Source organism: Clupea harengus, chromosome 12 (assembly GCF_900700415.2).
Source record: "Clupea harengus chromosome 12, Ch_v2.0.2, whole genome shotgun sequence".
Classification (NCBI taxonomy): Eukaryota; Metazoa; Chordata; class Actinopteri; order Clupeiformes; family Clupeidae; genus Clupea; species Clupea harengus.
The window spans coordinates 15,861,671-15,881,672 of NC_045163.1; the positions used below are offsets into that span (position 1 = coordinate 15,861,671).

General features: G+C 42.1%; 1 protein-coding gene across 1 annotated transcript; it reads left to right on the forward strand.

Annotated features, from left to right (window-relative positions):
- Positions 1-4,669: 4,669 nt before the first annotated feature.
- LOC105890352 (myosin heavy chain, fast skeletal muscle) lies at positions 4,670-15,270 on the forward strand. Its single transcript, XM_031578357.2, has 37 exons — positions 4,670-4,836; positions 4,923-5,079; positions 5,599-5,626; positions 5,731-5,845; positions 5,939-6,031; positions 6,121-6,184; positions 6,276-6,374; positions 6,464-6,567; positions 6,685-6,823; positions 7,116-7,234; positions 7,750-7,899; positions 7,995-8,165; positions 8,258-8,558; positions 8,661-8,731; positions 8,832-8,919; positions 9,006-9,123; positions 9,219-9,342; positions 9,455-9,591; positions 9,849-10,104; positions 10,233-10,475; positions 10,570-10,746; positions 10,827-10,972; positions 11,084-11,174; positions 11,265-11,654; positions 11,807-12,052; positions 12,146-12,342; positions 12,449-12,632; positions 12,768-12,933; positions 13,078-13,202; positions 13,317-13,625; positions 13,714-13,917; positions 14,011-14,136; positions 14,221-14,391; positions 14,486-14,590; positions 14,674-14,769; positions 14,879-15,010; positions 15,145-15,270. The coding sequence occupies exons 1-37, from the start codon at positions 4,726-4,728 to the stop codon at positions 15,163-15,165; spliced, it is 5,574 nt and encodes a 1,857-aa protein (XP_031434217.2). The 5' UTR covers positions 4,670-4,725; the 3' UTR covers positions 15,166-15,270.
- Positions 15,271-20,002: the final 4,732 nt, after the last annotated feature.

A 20,002-nucleotide genomic window follows, 5' to 3' on the forward strand; every position in this document is an offset into this window, starting at 1 on the left:
TAATGGATCTTGGCGATCACAAAGAACTCTCTCCCTCCGCTAATCTAACTCTAATATCAGTCCTTGGTCAATGGGATCCCTCCTTTTTCCGGGGGTGTGGCAAGCTTATCCAGCTTCACTTAGCTGCGCTGGAACAGGTTAGTGCTAATTGATATGTTATTATGGTGATTTATCGAAAGTTGCTTCCACGAACCAAAAAGAGGGGCGTTTTTTATCTTAGCCTGAAAATTAGCTCACTAAACCGTTTAGCGAGCTACGACGAATATCCCCCTGGTGAGTCTTGTTTGCAGGTTATTTCACAATCAACCTATTTACTTCCACTCCCCTTTCCCTCAGTTATCATCAATAAACATTCTTGAACTGGAATCCCTGCCTGTCGCCTCGTGCATTCGAACGTGTTTTTGCCTTTTGTGTCTAAACTGAGAATAACAGTATATAAAACAGTACTGAAAATAAGTATTCCATGGGGCTTACTGGTATAAGCTTTCCCTGGGGTGGCGTAGTAGGACTACTATCTTCCTCTCTCTACTGCCCTCACTACATATCAGCGTTTGTTTAGTTTCTCGACGCAGTTTGTATCCCATTTTACACGTTGGTTGCGAAAAGTCTGCCTTCCGAATCTGTGAATATCTTCCCTACTTTACCGAAGTTCTCTCACTTGCTTGAAATTGCCCACTGCTGAGTGTAGTAGGACTGAGAGTTTCCCTGAATCTCCCCACTTTGGGTCATGTTTGCTTGCTGAATATGTACGACTGCTTGACTGATTGTCTGTCACTACCACCGAGAAACCTATAGCGTTTCAGAAAGCAGAGACAGCGAAACTCAGTTGGTCACGGCATCTTGTAATTGATCCTGTACCACACACGAGGGAAAGCGCACTCCTGGTAAACAAGCACTGAATTAATCCTTAATATTTAATGCCAATCTCATTCTAAAGTTATAAGAACCTCTGACGCGGGGTATGTGCAGTTTTACCTTCCGGGTTTTTTTCAGGTGAGTGACTGTGGCATCCCCTCAGATACTGATCTGGGGTTGCCAGTTGTCTGAATACAATTGACCCACGGACTGCTGCTGCCTTCTCGCAAGTCTTCAGCTGCCACAGGGCTGTCGGAAGACCACAGAAAGTGGCGGTTCCACACGGAAGCCTGGGGTGGCCCGTGCCCCCGTAGACATATCCCTGGCCACCCCTGTGGCCACCCCGTGCCGACCAAATAAACAAATATGAATTTATTATGATTTTACACCCGAGCACCAAAAGCAGAACTAATGCGACGCAACGTTCTACACGGGTAAATTAAAGCGGCGCGCCCAAACACTGTATTTTACCAGGTGTGCCATCAGCTACAGATGTGATGTGCCATCAGCTACAGCTCGCTAGCTTGCTCAGGAGAGTTTAGATTTGATAAGACACATTATTATTCACGATTGTATCAACGCCAAAAACAAATCCTAAAGGAGACATCACATAAAAAACACATGCTTAGATTTTAGTATGAATAGCAGTGGCGATTTTAGCCCGACATTTCTGGTGGGGCAATTTTGTATGACATGTTCGTTGTCTGTCATGACTGTTCGCCAGCTAACCAACCACTAGAATTAGGAAATACTACATTTAAAAAGTCTACATTTGAAGAAACTATAAACAGAAAACAATACTATTATAATATTATTATTATATTATTACTATATATTATTATATATGACTACCTAGCTACTATTGATTACAAAAATCTTATAATTTGTATGTGCCCCTCTGGTTAAACACTGGCCCCTCCTTGGCCCCCCTAGTAAAAATGGTCTAGAACCGTCACTGCCGAAGAGCGCACCCCGAGACAGTGCCTCCTGCATTGTCACTCAAAGATTGTGTTCTGTGTTGTGTTCTGAGGGTTTCATTTGGTGAAGTATGACTGCAAGTATTTATTTAGATTTTTTTTATTAAACTGGTCGGCTACATTGTACCTGATACTTTTTATTTTATTTAAAAAATGCATTAGGCTTCTGTCATTTCCAGTGTGTTACAGTCTGAGCATCCTTTGCACACCAGAACAACTATATGGTGTATAATGCAGAGAGGTGATATGCTACAACATATTTCACATGAATCTCACTATAACTGCAACTGTCAGTATTATTTTGAAACAACACCTTATAATAATGGTTTACGGTGTTAAGTAACTGTTCTGGATGTGCATGAATATATATAAACCTAATCTGTTAGTGTTGACATTAATAATATGAATAGCAATGGGCTATACCCTTTCCTTTATTTAAGAATAGCACATTGAACAGGTGCCATTCACCATTGCAGAATAAATTAAATGTAACAACACTCATAAATGTCATAATGTGATTTATTGAAATATTTCAAGAGCTCAGAGGGACGCAAAACAAACTTTTGCTACACATCATAAAAATGGAGAAAACATTTTCCCTGGTGAAGGTCAGAAGTATAAATAGTGTCATGAGGCCAAGAGAGCGAGAATTTCAAGTGTTTTTGTTTGTTTGTTTGTTTGTATTTTGGGTCCACTTTAAAAATATTTTTACCTTTCCAATGTAACAAACTATATGTTTAGTATCTTGGACAACCCAAAAGTGTGGATAAGTATACAAGATTTGAAGGAACTTATAACTCACATGTCACAGTACACCACCAGTAAATCACACTCTCGCCATCTTTGGAATGTTATTTTAAAATTGGCCTTGAACATGCCATGACAAACATGTGTGTGGTATAAAAGGAATGCAGTTCTAAGTGTATTAATTTAACCTTTATTAAATATATGCAGGCCCACCGACATGGATTATGTCAATTTCGATTTCCAAATCAGAACAACAAAGTATTATATACAAAATTAAAAATACTACATGAACAGGCTTAAAGTGCTTTTGAGCTGCATGTTTAACAAGAGGGGCCAATGTAACAAAATGACACAAATGCTAATCAACAGCTATAATATTCATCAGAGTTTGCCTAAATGTTTGAAGCAATACACCAACATAATCAATATTACAGCTTAATAATATAATGTATTTGAAACTATTAATAAATAGGTCAATACCATAAATGGACCAGATTAGGTATCATTACCACATCCAGTATGGGTGCTGCTCATTTCATAACATGTGTTAGTAAACTGGTTAGTTCATCAATATGTGTGTGTGATGACATGCTTGACATGTTTAAATATACCAAACCATTCCTCTCCTGCCTTATTTGGATCCCGCTTAGTTTGCAGATTTTCACAATATAAAGCCCTGGAGGAACCGAGAGGTCCACAGAGACTAGGGGGTTCCAGTGCACAGTAAGTTGTCATGCTGTGACTAGATGGTAAACTCTGATGTTCTCTGAAACATGGGAGAGCTGGATTGGCTTGGCAGTGAAACCTGTTACGTTTTTACTATTTGCATTTATGTATAATATAATGTCTGAACTCTTACTCCTATCATTTTAGACTACTTGACGATTTTGGACATTTCATCTGGTACTGGGAAAAACAAGTAAGTTCATCTGCTTTTTAACAGACTATCAATTCAGCAAGTTACCTTTTCAAAAAATTGCAAGCAAGCCAATCGGCAAACCAAAGAAAATATATACCTATAACAAAAGTTCAGAATACCCTTTCCACTTCAGTCAAAACTTTCTCAATTAAATGAGGTTTCATAGGTATGCATATTTTCCAGATTTGGTCCTTAAATCCAAAAATTCTGGGCTGTACACAGTCTTTGGCTGGACAGTTATCACCTATTCTGGCTTTGAAGCTACTTTTATTCAAATGCAAAGGTTATATCTCCTTTGACCAGGCTTCAGTGAGGTTCTATAAAGACATCACTTCAAATATAAAAAATACTGTAAGAGACAATGCACTCAGCTTAAACATTTTTGACACCTACTTTCAGATCTGTTGATGTCTTTCTTCCTGTTTTGGACTTTTTGGAATAGATTCTTTAAAAAAAAGAATATCATACAGACAAATAACACTAATTTTCATATACATGACGGCACCTCATACATCACGATGAAAGACAACATTTTAAATCCACTAAATAATGATCCAATACAATTTTATTTATTTACTACACTACCCCACGCCTGCAGGGTGCATTTTGAACCCAATTTCTACATTGACTGTTTTAGCAAGATATCCATGGTTTAATAAAATTACCTGTTTCCCTCATTAGATAAAATGTAAATATTTACTGTTGATCTTGACTGCCTCATACACAGTCACTACAAAAAAAACAAAAACAAACATCCAGTTGTTAGTTCGTTTACTTATTTCAGATATGCTATGTTGAAAGGATGAATTTGGTTTCTTACAGTCCGTGGTTGTAATATTTCTTATTACAAAATGACATGTTCATGCCTCTTCTTCCAACAGTAAACCTCAACCATGGGGGACAGTGACATGGCCACTTATGGCCCAGCTGCCATTTACCTCCGTAAACCTGAGAAGGAGAGACTTGAGGCCCAAACCAAGCCTTTTGATGCAAAGTCAGCTTGCTATGTAGTTGACAAGGAGGAGTTGTACCTGAAGGCTACAATCAAGAGTAAAGATAGTGGCAAAGTCACTGTTGAACTAGTTGAATCCAAGGAGGTATGTTAGCAAGGCTCTTAGTTAAGAAAATTATTGAGTATTTCCATTAAACAGAAAGGTTCTTGACTATATCTCTCTATATTGCCATTTGTTTTAGGAAAGAGTCGTTAAGGAGGAGGATGTCCACCCCATGAATCCTCCCAAGTATGACAAGATTGAGGACATGGCCATGATGACCCACCTCAATGAAGCCTCTGTCCTGTATAACCTCAAAGAGCGTTACGCAGCATGGATGATCTACGTAAGCTTTATGCTTTCTCACAGATGAAAAACTATGTTAAAAATAAAACAGCTGTAAAACCAATCCCCTTTATTTCCTCATTCTAGACCTACTCTGGACTTTTCTGTGCCACTGTGAACCCCTACAAGTGGCTCCCTGTGTATGACCAAGCAGTGGTGGAGGCCTACAGAGGCAAGAAGCGTATGGAGGCCCCACCCCACATTTTCTCTGTCTCTGACAATGCTTTTCAGTTCATGCTACAAGGTAAGCATTCAATTTAAAAGCCACTAAATAATAAGATTTAATTACATATTTGTTTCAAGTTTCAAGTTTCAGGTATTTATTTGTCAGATGCACAGAAAAACAAAGTCAGACTGGGCACTGAAATTCTTAGGACAAGACACCGTACAACAAACTACCATAGCATAACATAAATAACATAACATAACATATATAGATTACACATATAATAAACATATAATAAATCTACAAAATAAATATACAATACAATCTGCTAAACATATAATACACATATAGTAACCTATACTAACCTAATATACCTATACTAACCTAAAGACAAATCAAATGTGCCTGGTTTCAGGTAGTGCAATATTACATAGTGCAAACAGTACAAAACTGTAACATGTAAAGTGTAAAGTGGCGAGACTGTATCACTGTCCATTTAAAAGCCTGATGGCCCTTGGAAAGAAACTGCTCTCCAATCTACGGGTGCGAGAACTAATTAAAAAAAGTTATTTATCTAAAATTGCATTTGTCCCACAGACAGGGAGAACCAGTCTGTTCTGATTACGTAAGTGTCAATGCATGACTTAAAACTTTGCATTATCTTCTATGTTACCTTGTGGCACACACAATTCTTATCTGAAAAATGTCAATATCTTATGTTTAATCTAGCGGAGAATCTGGTGCTGGCAAGACTGTGAACACCAAACGTGTCATCCAGTATTTTGCAACAATTGCAGTCGGTGCTGGTGACAAAAAAAAGGAGGCAGTGCCTGGAAAGATGCAGGTCAGACCCCTCACACATGTGCTAATTATCATAAAGCAACACAAACATTCTCTTCATAACAACATATTCCTTGAATGTTTCTTTCACTTGCAGGGCTCTCTTGAAGACCAGATTATTGCTGCCAACCCACTGTTGGAGGCTTATGGTAATGCCAAGACTGTGAGGAATGACAACTCTTCCCGTTTTGTAAGTTAACTTCTTATTTAAACTCTGGCCTCAGTTCTGTGGTTATTAATAAGATACAATTACTTAGGATATCATTTTGTCTAAAACAGGGAAAATTCATCAGAATTCACTTTAACGCAACTGGAAAACTGGCTAAAGCTGATATTGAGACTTGTAAGTATAATTATCCTGTGTATATAACATTTTTACATTATTGCTGCCTTAATTTTTTCAAGTTAAAATATATTCTTCCCCACCTAAATAGACCTGCTGGAAAAGTCTAGAGTGACATTCCAGCTTCCTGATGAGAGAGGCTACCACATCTTCTTCCAGATGATGACCAACCACAAGCCTGAGATTATTGGTAGGGTTATTATTTTCAACCAACAATCAAAAAACATTACATGTAATTATTAATTTGCAACAACAAATTATTGTTTTCCCCCTCTACAGAAATGTGCCTCATCACAAGCAACCCCTATGACTTTCCCATGTGCAGTCAGGGTCAGATCACTGTGGCCAGCATTGATGACAAAGAAGAGTTGGATGCCACAGATGTGAGATATCCATGAGTTTTTCTTCTGGACAATGAATACAATGAGAATGACATTCTTAAAACACTAATGATTAACAATAATGATGCGCTTAATTTGCATTTATGCATGTAATTGCAGGATGCCATTGACATCCTGGGTTTCACTGCAGAGGAGAAAGTCACCATTTACAAACTGACTGGTGCTGTGCTCCATCATGGCAATTTGAAATTCAAGCAGAAGCAGCGTGAGGAGCAGGCTGAGCCTGATGGCACTGAGGGTAGGTTTAAAAACTCTACTGAACTTGGGTCAGTTCTAGTGATAACTACTAGGTAGTCTTATTTATTGAAGTAATTTCATTAAAAGATAGATCAGCATGTATATTAACTTCAAGTTGTACTTTTCCTCTGATTATAGTTATTAATATATTATATGTATAACCTACAACAGAAGCCTGTAAATATATCTACAATGTCATTCATTAGATATTTTTACTCAATTTAGGTTAAGAATGACTTTCCTGGGTAAAATATTGATATAAATAACTCACTTAAACGCTTTGTTGTTTTAAGATGCTGACAAAGTCGCTTACCTCCTGGGCCTGAACTCTGCTGATATGCTGAAGGCTCTGTGCTACCCAAGGGTGAAAGTCGGAACTGAGTATGTCACCAAGGGTCAAACTGTGACACAGGTATCTCACACAAAAGGATTTTGACATTGTTTGACAAGAATTGCACTGCTGGTATTTTCTTTCTCAGGGATCACACCCGTTATCATTGACAACATTTCAAAACTTTTCAAGGACCTTTAATGAAATCTCCATGAATCTTCACAAGCTAATAAATAAACAGAATGATATACTTTACAGCACAGATTGGCAATGATAACTCTGAAAGAAAAGTAAATAACAACCTTTTCCGTTACTTTTCTATTAGACAGGCTATTAGAGACTGCATCAGGCACAACAAAACCATTATCCATGGAAGAGTACAATAATTAATTTCATTAGACCTAGGTACATTCAACAAAATAATTATTTCTTGACTTTTACAGAACTTTCAGTGACTTAACTGAATTCCATGACTTTTCTAGCCCTGGAAAATGGGATTTTAAAACTCCATGACTTTTCCAGGATTTCCATGACAGTGGAAACCCTGCCTTTTCTCATCATAGTAAGTAAGAAGTAATTCTTACATATTGTTTTAGGTCAACAACTCAGTGTCAGCCTTGTCCAAGTCTATCTATGAGAGGATGTTCTTGTGGATGGTCATTCGTATCAACCAGATGCTGGACACCAAGAAGTCAAGTCAGTTCTACATTGGTGTGCTGGACATTGCTGGATTTGAGATTTTCGATGTGAGGACAAAATAAGATTCTTCACTAACATTATATGTTTCTAGTGACTTAAGAGTGCCACTCTCAAATAATGTTTGAATATGTATCCAACACAGTACAACAGCATGGAGCAGCTGTGTATCAACTTCACCAATGAAAAACTGCAACAGTTCTTCAACCACACCATGTTTGTCCTGGAGCAAGAGGAGTACAAGAAAGAGGGCATTGTTTGGGCGTTCATTGACTTTGGCATGGACTTGGCTGCCTGCATTGAGCTGATTGAAAGGGTCAGTTTCAATCAATCCAACTAGCACAGTGTTAGATTTGTATAGTTTCATGATGTCCACTTTTATAACTAAGCAATCTTATTTTTCAACAGCCCATGGGTATCTTTGCCATCCTTGAAGAGGAGTGCATTGTCCCCAAGGCCTCTGACATCACTTTCAAGGACAAGCTGTATGCCCAGCATCTTGGAAAGACCGCAGCCTTTGCGAAGTCCAAGCCTGTCAAAGGCAAGCCTGAGGCTCACTTTTCCATGGCGCACTATGCCGGCGTCGTGGACTACAATGTTACTGGATGGTTGGACAAGAACAAGGATCCACTGAACGACACTGTTGTGCAGCTGTACCAGAAGTCATCAGTCAAACTTTTGCCTGTCCTGTACCCACCTCCTGTTGAGGGTAATAACCTGTTCAAGTCAAAAGGCTAATACACAAATAGTAATTATATTAGATTCTATGTATATAACTCAATTATCCGATTCATTATTTGTATGTCAACAGAGGTTGGTGGTCCTAAGAAGGGTGGTAAGAAGAAGGGTGGCTCCATGCAGACTGTGTCCTCACAGTTCAGGGTATGTGTTTTAATATCAAGAAGAAAATGATCAATCAATCAATAATTGTCCCAGCACAATAACTGTATGATTAAAATTGTATACATTCTTGCCTCAACAGGAGAACTTGGGTAAACTGATGACCAACCTGAGGGCCACCCATCCTCACTTTGTGCGTTGTCTGATTCCAAATGAAATTAAGAAACCAGGTAAAGGGCTTTTAGTAAATTAAGACATGTCCATTATTCAACACCTTGTATTTGCTTGAAAATTTTACATCTCTGTATTTTCACAGGTTATATGCAGAACTTCCTGGTCATCCACCAGCTCAGGTGTAATGGTGTACTGGAGGGTATCAGAATCTGTAGAAAGGGTTTCCCAAGCAGAATCATGTATGCTGACTTCAAGCAGAGGTAAACATACAACAATATACAACAATAACTTATAATACACACTTCATATATGTATTATTATGGGGAAATAATGTTTTTCTTATTATTGACAACAGATACAAAGTACTGAATGCCAGTGTTATTCCTGAGGGTCAGTTCATTGATAACAAGAAGGCTGCTGAGAAGCTCTTGGGATCCATCGATGTTGATCACGATGAGTACAAGTTTGGACACACTAAGGTGGAGAATGTTTCTATCTTATATCTGTTATTATGGATACATATTGAATTACATACAGTGTTTCCATTTTTGCCTTCAATCACACACCTCATAATTTTTGTTCTTCCTTTAGGTGTTCTTCAAAGCTGGTCTGCTTGGTACCCTTGAGGAGATGCGAGATGAGAAACTGGTTAGCCTGGTCACAATGACTCAGGCTCTGTGCCGTGCATACCTGATGAGGAGGGAGTTTGTCGCGATGATGGAAAGGAGGTAATGTGTGATGTATTTGGTGGAATCACGCTCAACAAAATGATCTGCCATAAAACATAGCATTGCAGGTTTTTTAATTGTAACACAATAGGTTGTGTTTGTAAATTAAAGTACAAACGTACAAAACAGAGATCATTTCCATCAACACAGATGTATATAAAAGACTGGACTAATCACTGTCAGCGTTTGACAGAATCCCTCTGATCTATTCAGTAAGCTTCAACACGGTTTAATCAACAAATCAACCTCTTTTGCAGAGATGCAATCTTCACTATCCAGATGAATGTCCGCTCATTCATTAATGTGAAGCACTGGCCATGGATGAAGGTGTACTACAAGATCAAGCCTCTGCTTCAGAGTGCTGAAACTGAGAAGGAGCTGGTTGCCCTGAAGGAGGAACATGCAAAACTCAAAGACATGTTTGCAAAGGTTGATGCCAGGAAGAAGGACCTTGAGGAGAAGATGGTGTCTATTGTGCAAGAGAGGAATGACCTGCATCTGCAAATGTCATCTGTAAGTGTATAACTGTACAACGGGTAACAATTCTTCACATCATTGCAATATTCAAATCACTAACCTGTCTGAGAATTATGTTTTCAATACAAATCAGATTTCATCCTTTCATCTTGTATTTACTGTAGAGCAATGAGACTATCAACGATGCTGAGGAGAGGTGTGAGGGTCTGATCAAGAGTAAGATCCAGCTTGAGGCCAAACTCAAGGAGACAACCGAGAGACTGGAGGATGAAGAGGAAATCAATGCTGAGCTGACTGCCAAGAAGAGGAAACTGGAGGATGAGTGCTCTGAGCTCAAGAAGGACATTGATGATCTGGAGCTGACCTTGGCCAAAGTGGAGAAGGAGAAACATGCCACTGAGAACAAGGTTTATATTCTTTAAAAAAAAAAAGAATAATTTTTATTTTCAAGAAGTCTTCGTGAGGTTTACTGGATATTGATATAAAACATTCTATGTGTAGGTCAAGAACCTGACAGAGGAGATGGCCTCTCAGGATGAGTCCATTGCTAAGCTGACAAAAGAGAAGAAAGCCCTCCAAGAGGCCCATCAGCAGACTCTTGATGATCTCCAGGCAGAGGAAGACAAAGTCAACACTCTGACCAAGGCCAAGACTAAGCTTGAACAGCAAGTGGATGATGTGAGTTAAGGGCCTGTCTGTGTAAAGAAATGCACATATATCATTGTGCTACTTAATTACTTTATGCTTTGTATCTGCAGCTTGAGGGTTCCCTGGAGCAAGAAAAGAAGCTCCGCATGGACCTTGAGAGAGCCAAGAGAAAGCTTGAGGGTGACCTGAAACTGTCCCAGGAGAGTGTCATGGATCTGGAGAATGACAAGCAGCAGTCTGATGAGAAGCTGAAGAAGTAATGTATAATTCTATTAGTAACTAATGATTAATGCAAACATGTACTCCTTTTTTAGTCCTTTTTTGGTATAAGCAGCCGTTAACAACTATTTTAATTACAATTATACAGGAAGGACTTTGAAACAAGCCAGCTCCTTAGCAAGATTGAGGATGAACAATCATTGGGTGCTCAGCTCCAGAAAAAGATCAAGGAGCTTCAGGTTTGTTTCACATCTTCAGTACCGAATAGTGTTTACTATCATCTGCCTGTTCTTTCTTAGTATCACTTATTTCTTTTTAACAACCAATAGGCCCGCATTGAAGAATTGGAAGAAGAGATTGAGGCTGAGCGTGCAGCTCGTGCTAAGGTTGAGAAGCAGAGAGCTGATCTCTCCAGGGAACTTGAGGAGATCAGTGAGAGGCTTGAGGAGGCTGGTGGTGCCACTGCTGCTCAAATTGAGATGAACAAGAAGCGTGAGGCTGAGTTCCAGAAGCTGCGTCGTGACCTTGAAGAGTCCACTCTGCAGCATGAAGCCACTGCTGCAGCTCTCCGTAAGAAGCAGGCTGATAGCGTGGCCGAGCTGGGAGAGCAGATCGACAACCTCCAGCGTGTCAAGCAGAAGCTTGAGAAGGAGAAGAGTGAATACAAGATGGAGATTGATGATCTTTCCAGCAACATGGAGGGAGTCTCTAAATCTAAGGTTTGTGACATGTAAACCTTAATGCTCTAGCTGACTCTAACTACAAACATAATCATACTGCAAACAATGATATGTTGTCAAGTAAAATTGTAATAATTGCCATAAACATATCTGACTTTTGTGTTGCTTAATTATTTTATTTTCACAAACAGGGAAATCTTGAGAAGATGTGCCGTACCCTTGAGGACCAACTCAGTGAAATCAAGGCCAAGAGTGATGAGGGTGCGCGCCAGGTCAACGACCTCAGTGCTCAGAGAGCAAGACTAACGACTGAAAATGGTGAACTCGGCCGCCAGGTTGAGGAGAAAGATGCTCTTGTGTCTCAGCTGAGTAGAAGCAAACAGGCTTTCACTCAGCAAATTGAGGAGCTGAAGAGGCTAAATGAGGAGGAAGTCAAGGTACTGATACCCGTGAATGACACAAAGTAATTGGAGTACACAACCCCTATTCTGTGAAGCCCTAAATGAACACCATTCATTGTTCACAAACAGGCCAAGAATGCCCTGGCCCACGCTGTTCAGTCTGCACGCCACGACTGCGACCTTCTGAGGGAGCAGTTTGAGGAAGAGCAGGAGGCAAAGGCTGAGCTGCAGCGTGGCATGTCCAAGGCCAACAGCGAGGTTGCTCAGTGGAGGTCCAAGTACGAAACTGATGCCATCCAGCGCACTGAAGAGCTTGAGGAGTCCAAGTATGTACCAAACAGGCAAAGAAACACATAGAATGTGGATGTGGGTTGTTATGTTGTCTACTAAAACCTGTCGACGTCCTCTAACTTAAATCGATTGCATTATCAGGAAAAAGCTTGCCCAGCGTCTACAGGAGGCTGAGGAACAAATTGAGGCTATCAACTCCAAGTGTGCTTCTCTGGATAAAACCAAGCAGAGACTCCAGGGTGAGGTTGAGGACCTCATGGTTGATGTGGAGAGAGCCAATGGTCTGGCTGCCAACCTTGACAAGAAGCAGAGAAACTTTGACAAGGTTATACCTCTATCTGGAATTTGTGTGATGTTGTAGGACAAACTAGCCTTCATATAACATAATATGAGCATATGGATTTTTGGTAGCAGTGTCTTATATGTGAAATTAACCCAAGACACAAACTGTTTTTCAAAGGTCTTGGCAGAATGGAAGCAGAAATATGAGGAGGGTCAGGCAGAGCTGGAGGGTGCCCAGAAAGAGGCTCGCTCTCTCAGCACTGAGCTGTTCAAGATGAAGAACTCCTATGAGGAGGCTCTTGACCAACTGGAGACTCTTAAGAGGGAGAACAAGAATCTCCAACGTAAGTCAAGATGGCCTTAAAATACTTCCAAATCAAAGCTTGTTAAGAGAAGCTAAAAACAAAATGTTTTATCCTGGAATACAAATCAATAGTACATTGGTAGATGCTGACTTTGTGTTAAGGGTTTTAAATGTCTTGTTGCAGAGGAGATCTCTGACCTGACGGAGCAGCTTGGTGAGACTGGAAAGAGCATTCATGAGCTGGAGAAGGCCAAGAAGACTGTTGAGACTGAGAAGGCTGAGATCCAGACTGCCCTGGAAGAGGCTGAGGTACAAATACAAAATCCAACAGGATGGAGTGGAGAGATTCAATAGGACATCTTAATAAATTAAGCAATTGGTCATATCTTAAAATTCTATGTTTTACACTCTATTTAAAAATAGGGAACTCTTGAGCATGAGGAGTCCAAGATTCTCCGTGTCCAGCTTGAGCTGAACCAGGTCAAGGGTGAGGTTGACCGGAAGCTTGCAGAGAAGGATGAGGAGATGGAGCAGATTAAGAGGAATAGCCAGAGGGTGACTGACTCCATGCAGAGCACCCTGGACTCTGAGGTCAGGAGCAGGAATGATGCCCTGAGAATCAAGAAGAAGATGGAGGGAGACCTTAATGAGATGGAGATTCAGCTGAGCCACGCCAACCGCCAGGCTGCTGAGTCCCAGAAAAGTCTGAGGACCGTCCAGGGTCAGCTCAAGGTCAGTAGTATAAATATTCAGTGTTTTGATATTACAGTGCTCACACCAATGAAGTATAGCAAACACCACACATTTCTCTGTCAACCAGGATGCTCAACTGCACCTTGATGATGCTGTCAGAGGACAGGAAGACATGAAGGAGCAGGCTGCCATGGTGGAGCGCAGGAACGGCCTTATGGTGGCTGAGATTGAGGAGCTGAGAGCTGCCCTGGAGCAGACAGAGAGAGGCCGCAAAGTGGCTGAGCAGGAGCTGGTTGATGCCAGTGAGCGTGTTGGCCTCCTCCACTCCCAGGTAGAGAATAAAAAAGGTTGTTTAAACCGATACATAAAACAAACAGTTCCAGCATTCAAAATATAACTGATGTTGTTTATTTGTCCACACTAGAACACCAGTCTGCTGAACACCAAGAAGAAGCTTGAGACTGACTTCCTTCAGGTCCAAGGTGAAGTTGATGACATCGTCCAGGAGGCAAGAAATGCTGAGGACAAGGCCAAGAAAGCCATCACTGATGTAAGTTTTTTTTCTGAAACAGAGCATTATATTTAAAAGTACTGTTATTTCTATTATTTAAAAATACACTTTTCCATCATATAGGCTGCCATGATGGCAGAGGAGCTGAAGAAGGAGCAGGACACCAGTTCTCATCTGGAGAGGATGAAGAAGAACCTGGAAGTCACGGTCAAGGATCTGCAGCACCGCCTGGATGAGGCAGAGAATCTGGCCATGAAGGGTGGCAAGAAACAGCTCCAGAAACTGGAGTCCAGGGTAGGTAACAAAATATGACTCTGAATGAATATGTTTAACTCATCATAACAAAACAGGGGTCAGTATCTGAAATGGAAATATTTTTCATGTTAAGGTTCGTGAACTGGAAGGTGAGGTTGAGGGTGAACAGAGACGTGGTGTTGATGCTGTCAAGGGAGTCCGCAAATACGAGAGGAGGGTGAAGGAGCTCACCTACCAGGTAAGAAAGCTCTCCTCTTTCTCTAGAACTGCATGCAAAATGTAAGAGGGGAGGACATTCCTGGACAAACTTTTTCTCTTTAGACTGAGGAGGACAAGAAGAACGTCACCAGACTGCAGGATCTGGTTGACAAGCTGCAGCTGAAGGTCAAGGCCTACAAGAGGCAGGCTGAGGAAGCTGTGAGTATTTTTCTGCCTTTGCTATACAGGAAAATATTTGCTACTTTACATTCACTCTTGTTTCGTTTCGTTTCGTTGTTTTAATTGCACTCAATTTCATATACAACAGGAGGAACAGGCCAATACTCACCTGTCCAAGTGCAGGAAGGTTCAGCATGAGCTGGAGGAGGCTGAGGAGCGTGCTGACATTGCTGAGTCCCAGGTCAACAAGCTCAAGGTTAAGAGCCGCGATGCCGGAAAGGTAAGATAATGTTTTCTGAACAAACATTACAATTATTTCACCAACTTGGTGTTGTGTGTAAGTGTCATTGATGTAAGTGTCATTGATTTTAATTTGTCATCTAGTTAATTCATTTTCTTTGTTCTCTTTTAAAGGGCAAGGAGGCTGAAGAGTAAAACCTCTGAATTCATGTCACTTTTATCTGGATAAAATATCCTGGTTAATGTGACTATTCCAACAATGCATACTACTGAATAAATAATTACATATCTGAATATGAATCTGAATGTTTGTCTTTTTTCATAAGTTCATTCATATACTTTAGTCAGGGGGCTGATTTTTCTATGACTTTATAACTGGACTGTAGTTTTTTCTATAGGAAGCTGCCTCTATCTTACCTATTAGCATTCACAATCATTCAACAGATCTCACAGTCCTTGGTACTTATATGAGACTAATTTAGCTGTTGAGCTACATCAGAATTATAAGACACCAGAGAAGGTCTGCTAACGTCCAACCTAGAGATCATATTTTGCATACTGAACTAGAAGGGTTTTATCCTAAACTCCATGTCAATCACAGGAATCACATATGAGGGATTTGAACAAATTTAATTTAAAATGTGCAGTTCTGATATTTTACCATCTCCTAACTAACTATGTTTTTGTTTTGCTCTTCCATCTCATTGGGTTCTCTCCAATCCAAATGGCTAACTTGGATTCGATAATGTTCCTCAACAGGTTCAATAACCAACACATTGCATGGAACTATCATGCAGTTCTGTCTTCAAAAGATAAGAGGCAAAGTCTTAAAGGGGACTTTTTCAACATCACAGAGTCAGCTTGCCAAAAATCAAGTATTAAAAGATTGTTGATAGACCTCCACTTTCAATTGAAGGAGCAAGATTGCTAGGGTTATGTATGTATCGCAAAGGGCTTTGCTTTGTACAGGACTTAAGAGCAGACTCATAGACAGGGGTAGAGAATAATCCAAAATGTTTTACTATCAGAATTGGGTACACAGGAAGGCAGTCCAGAAACAAACAAGCAAATCCAAAAGGGGGCAGGCAACGACAGGGTTCGGTGTGGGATTGGGTCGAGGTTCGGTACACGGGCAGGCGTTCGGAGATCAGGCTGATAATCCAGAAGGGAAGAAACAAAGGCGGAATCGGATGGACAGGCAGAGGTCGGCAACACTAGGAAATCAATAAACATGGGGAAATCACTGGAACGCTAGAGACACTGAGAAATTAGGACAGACTGGCAATGAGAAAACAGGAACACACAGACTATATACACAAGATGGTGAGGGACAGGTGAAAAAAAATGCAGACAATCAACAAGGCAGGGAACACACACAAGGGCAGGGCGTGAGGTGAGCTCTCCTTCACAGGCCTGATACGGGACACATGGAAAGTGGGGTGCACTGGGTATGGTGTTGTGTGAAAATTCTACCCAGATGAGATGTTTGCTCCAGGTGGCCGGATTCTTGGAGACAAGGAACCGTAGGCAGTTCTCCAGTTCCTGATTTAGCTGCTCCGCCTGGCCGTTTGACTGGGGATGGTATCCGGGGGAGAGACTGACCGTGGCGCCGATGATGGAACAGAAGGCCCTCCAGACCTGAGAAATGAACTGAGGTCCCCGTTCTGACACCAAATCTTTAGGGAAACCATGAATCCAGAAAACGTGGGAAAAAACTGCCTCAGCAGTCCCCTTGGCGGAAGGTAGTTTGCGCATGGGAATGAAATGGACCATCTTGGAAAATCTGTCGACAGTTAAAATGGCAGTGTAACCTTGAGAGGGAGGTAACCCAGTGACAAAGTCCAGAGATATGTCAGACCAGGGACGATGAGGCACAGGGAGCGGTCGCAGGAGACAGGGTGGCGGGCGTCGTGAGACCTTTTTTCATGCACACACAGTGCAGGCAGCCACATATTCCCCGACCTTTCTCTCCATTGACGGCCACCAGAACCATTGCCTGGCGACGAAGAGGGTCCGTCATACCCCGGGGTGGCAGGAAACCCGGGAGGTGTGAGACCAATGCATAACCAGAGAATGCAGAGTAACAGGGACAAACAACCAGTTCTGGGGTCAACTGTCCAGCACATGACTATTAACATCTGACCCAGACGTGCCACTCCTCCAGGGCTACTTTAATAGCCAGTTACTACCTATTCCCCACATCGTAATTACTTTCCGCAGGAGAGAGTTTTCGGGAGAGGAAGGTGCAGGGATGGAGCTTGTTGTCCGCCCGAGAACGTTGGGAGAGGACCCCCCCAACTCCAAGTCTGAGGCATCAACCTCGACCACAGACTGTAGACTGGGGTCCGGGAAAGTGAGGACAGGGGCTGAAGTAAAGGTCTCCTTTAACTTCAGAAAGGCTTGTTCAGCCGGCAGGGACCACTGAAAATTCATCTTGGAAGATGTTAAATTATGCAGAGGAGCAACAACAGTGCTGTAATTTCTAATAAAACGTCTATAAGAATGTGCAAATCCCAGGAAAGGCTGTAGGTTTTTGCGATTACATGGCGTTGGTCGATCCAAAAGGCATGATGAGATACTCATAGACACCACTAGGGGTATTAAAGGCCGTCTTTCACTTGTCCCCCTCTCTTATCCTTACCAAGTGTTAAGCATTTCTTAGATCCAGCTTGGTAAAGACTATAGCATTCTTCAGCAACTCGAAAGCAGAGGAGATGAGTTGGAAAGGGTACCGGTTCTTAATGGTTATGTCATTCAGTCCCCTGTTATCAATGCAGGGGCGAAGCGTCTTGTCCTTTTGATCCACAAAGAAGAAGCCATCCTGGCAGGAGAGGAAGACGGGCGACTAAGTCTAGCCGCCAGAGAAGAGCCGATATACTTTGTCATAGCCTCCAACTCCGGGACCAACAACGAATAGAGACACCCCTAGGGGGTGAAGTTCCTGTTAGTTGGTCAATGGCACAGTCATAGTGTCGATGAGGCGGTAGACAGGCCTTGTTAAAAACCTTCTTGAGGTCGAGGTGACATGGAGGAAATCTGGAGAGGTCTGGCAAGTCGGAGTCAAAAGATGCCAGAGGAGGAGTGGATACAGAGGACTGAGGTTGCAGGAGACTTATGAACCCCGAGGGACGAGGCGACAGTGGATGTAGGGAAAATCAGGCCGGAAACTTACGGAGAGCAGGTGAGAATACCACCTTTGTCCGAACCCGTTACTTCCCCTTTGGCCCAATTTATGTGAGTGTGACGATGTGATCGTCACAACAGATGAGTATGTGCTCTGACTGCCATACCATAGAGCCTGGCTCTTTGGTGTTGCGGTCAGAGTACATGTAAGGGCAACCTTTAGACCCGGGTTCTAGTCCTGGTGGGGTGTCCACGCTCTCCCTTCGCTACAAATGGTGTCAGAAGTGGGATGGCTTGCTTGAGATCATCGGAGGCGTGCCCGTAAAACCGTGTGAAGGACCCCAAGGTTGGTTGACACGCTTCACGCAAGGGTGCACTTCCCGAAGGTGATGGCAGTGTGACAATGTGATCGTCACTACAGATGAGTATGTGCTCTGACTGCCATGCCATAGAGCCTGGCTCTCTGTAGACCCAGGTTCGAGTCCAGGTGGGGTGACCATGCTCTCCCGTCGCTACAAAATGGCGTCATCCCTAAATTGGTTTAAAAAGAGTATTAAGTTGCAAAACAAAAAGTAGCATTGCATAAGCTTCTTCCTGTCTTCTTGGACAGAAAAAAGAAAAGTACAGTGACCCAGAACTCATGAGAAACCCAGAATAAGAGGGTGTGACAGGAAGTTGGACAAATGGAAGCTCTGAGATTCCTTATGATCCTTAGAGAAAGCCATCTGAATAGGAGAAGTGCGGTGAGTAACTCTACACAATAGGCGTCCATCTAGTGCGTGAGCCTCTAAAGGTTTAAGGAGAAGAATTCATTTTAGCTCTAGTCTCTTAGCTAATCTCCAGTCCATAAAGCTCTCATCAGCCCCATAGTCTATTAAGACCGGATGAGAGAGAGTAGGTGATGGCGTAAAAAGTTGTGCTTGAGTGAGAGGTCGCAATGAGGATAAAATAGTATGACTCACCAGCGTGCTCCTCATGGATCATAAAGTCATCCTTTACTGGGCACTCTGAGATAAAGTGGCCCAGTTGAAAGCTGCCTCTGCCCTCTCGCACACAAAGTTGTCGCTCCTCTGGGTCGAGTCTGGTGCGACCGCCAGGATGACCCGAGCAGGAGAATGCCACGAAGAAGGGCGATTACCTGACGGCAGGCCTCTGTGGAAGAGCGGGGTTGAACTTCAAGTCGAATCAAATCAAACTTTATTTATACGGCACATGTCATACCAGGAGGTAACACAATGCGCCTCACAGTAGGAGAAAAGGGGGGAGGGGGTTACTTAACTTGACCTGGCCCTCTCTTCTTCTCTTTCTTGTAGGCAATTATCAATCCTTATAGACAGAGAGATGAGAGAGTCTAAGTCAGAAGGGAGCTCGAGAGAAATGAGCTGGTCTTTAATGGGCTCGGCTAACCCATGGAGAAAAGCGTCAAACAAACACGAGGAGTTCCAACCACTATCCTTTGTGAGAGTGCGGAATTGGATAGCATAATCCCAAACTCGATGTTTGCTCTGAAAAAGATCCATCAGAGATCTAGCTGCCTCTCGACCAGAAGGTGTGAGATCAAAGATCTTACGGAGAGTGTCAGAAAACAGCTATAATGAGGAACAGACAGGCGAGTTTCTGGCCCACTCGACAGTAGCCCAGGCTTCTGCCGTCCCCGTGAGGTAGGCAATCATATACGCTACCCTGGACAGCTCTGTCTAGAATGAGGATGACTGCAATTCAATATGAAGACCACACTGGACCAAAAAGGACTGACCGGAATCCCCGGAAAACTTCTCTAGGTTGGAGAGGTGAAGTGTTGAGGCTGACGGAGCACTTGTGGAAGGAGGAGCTGGAAGATGGTGCTGGTGATGGCAGAGAAGTGGCGAGGATCTTCAGGCATGCCATCATCTGCTGTAGTTGACCCGAC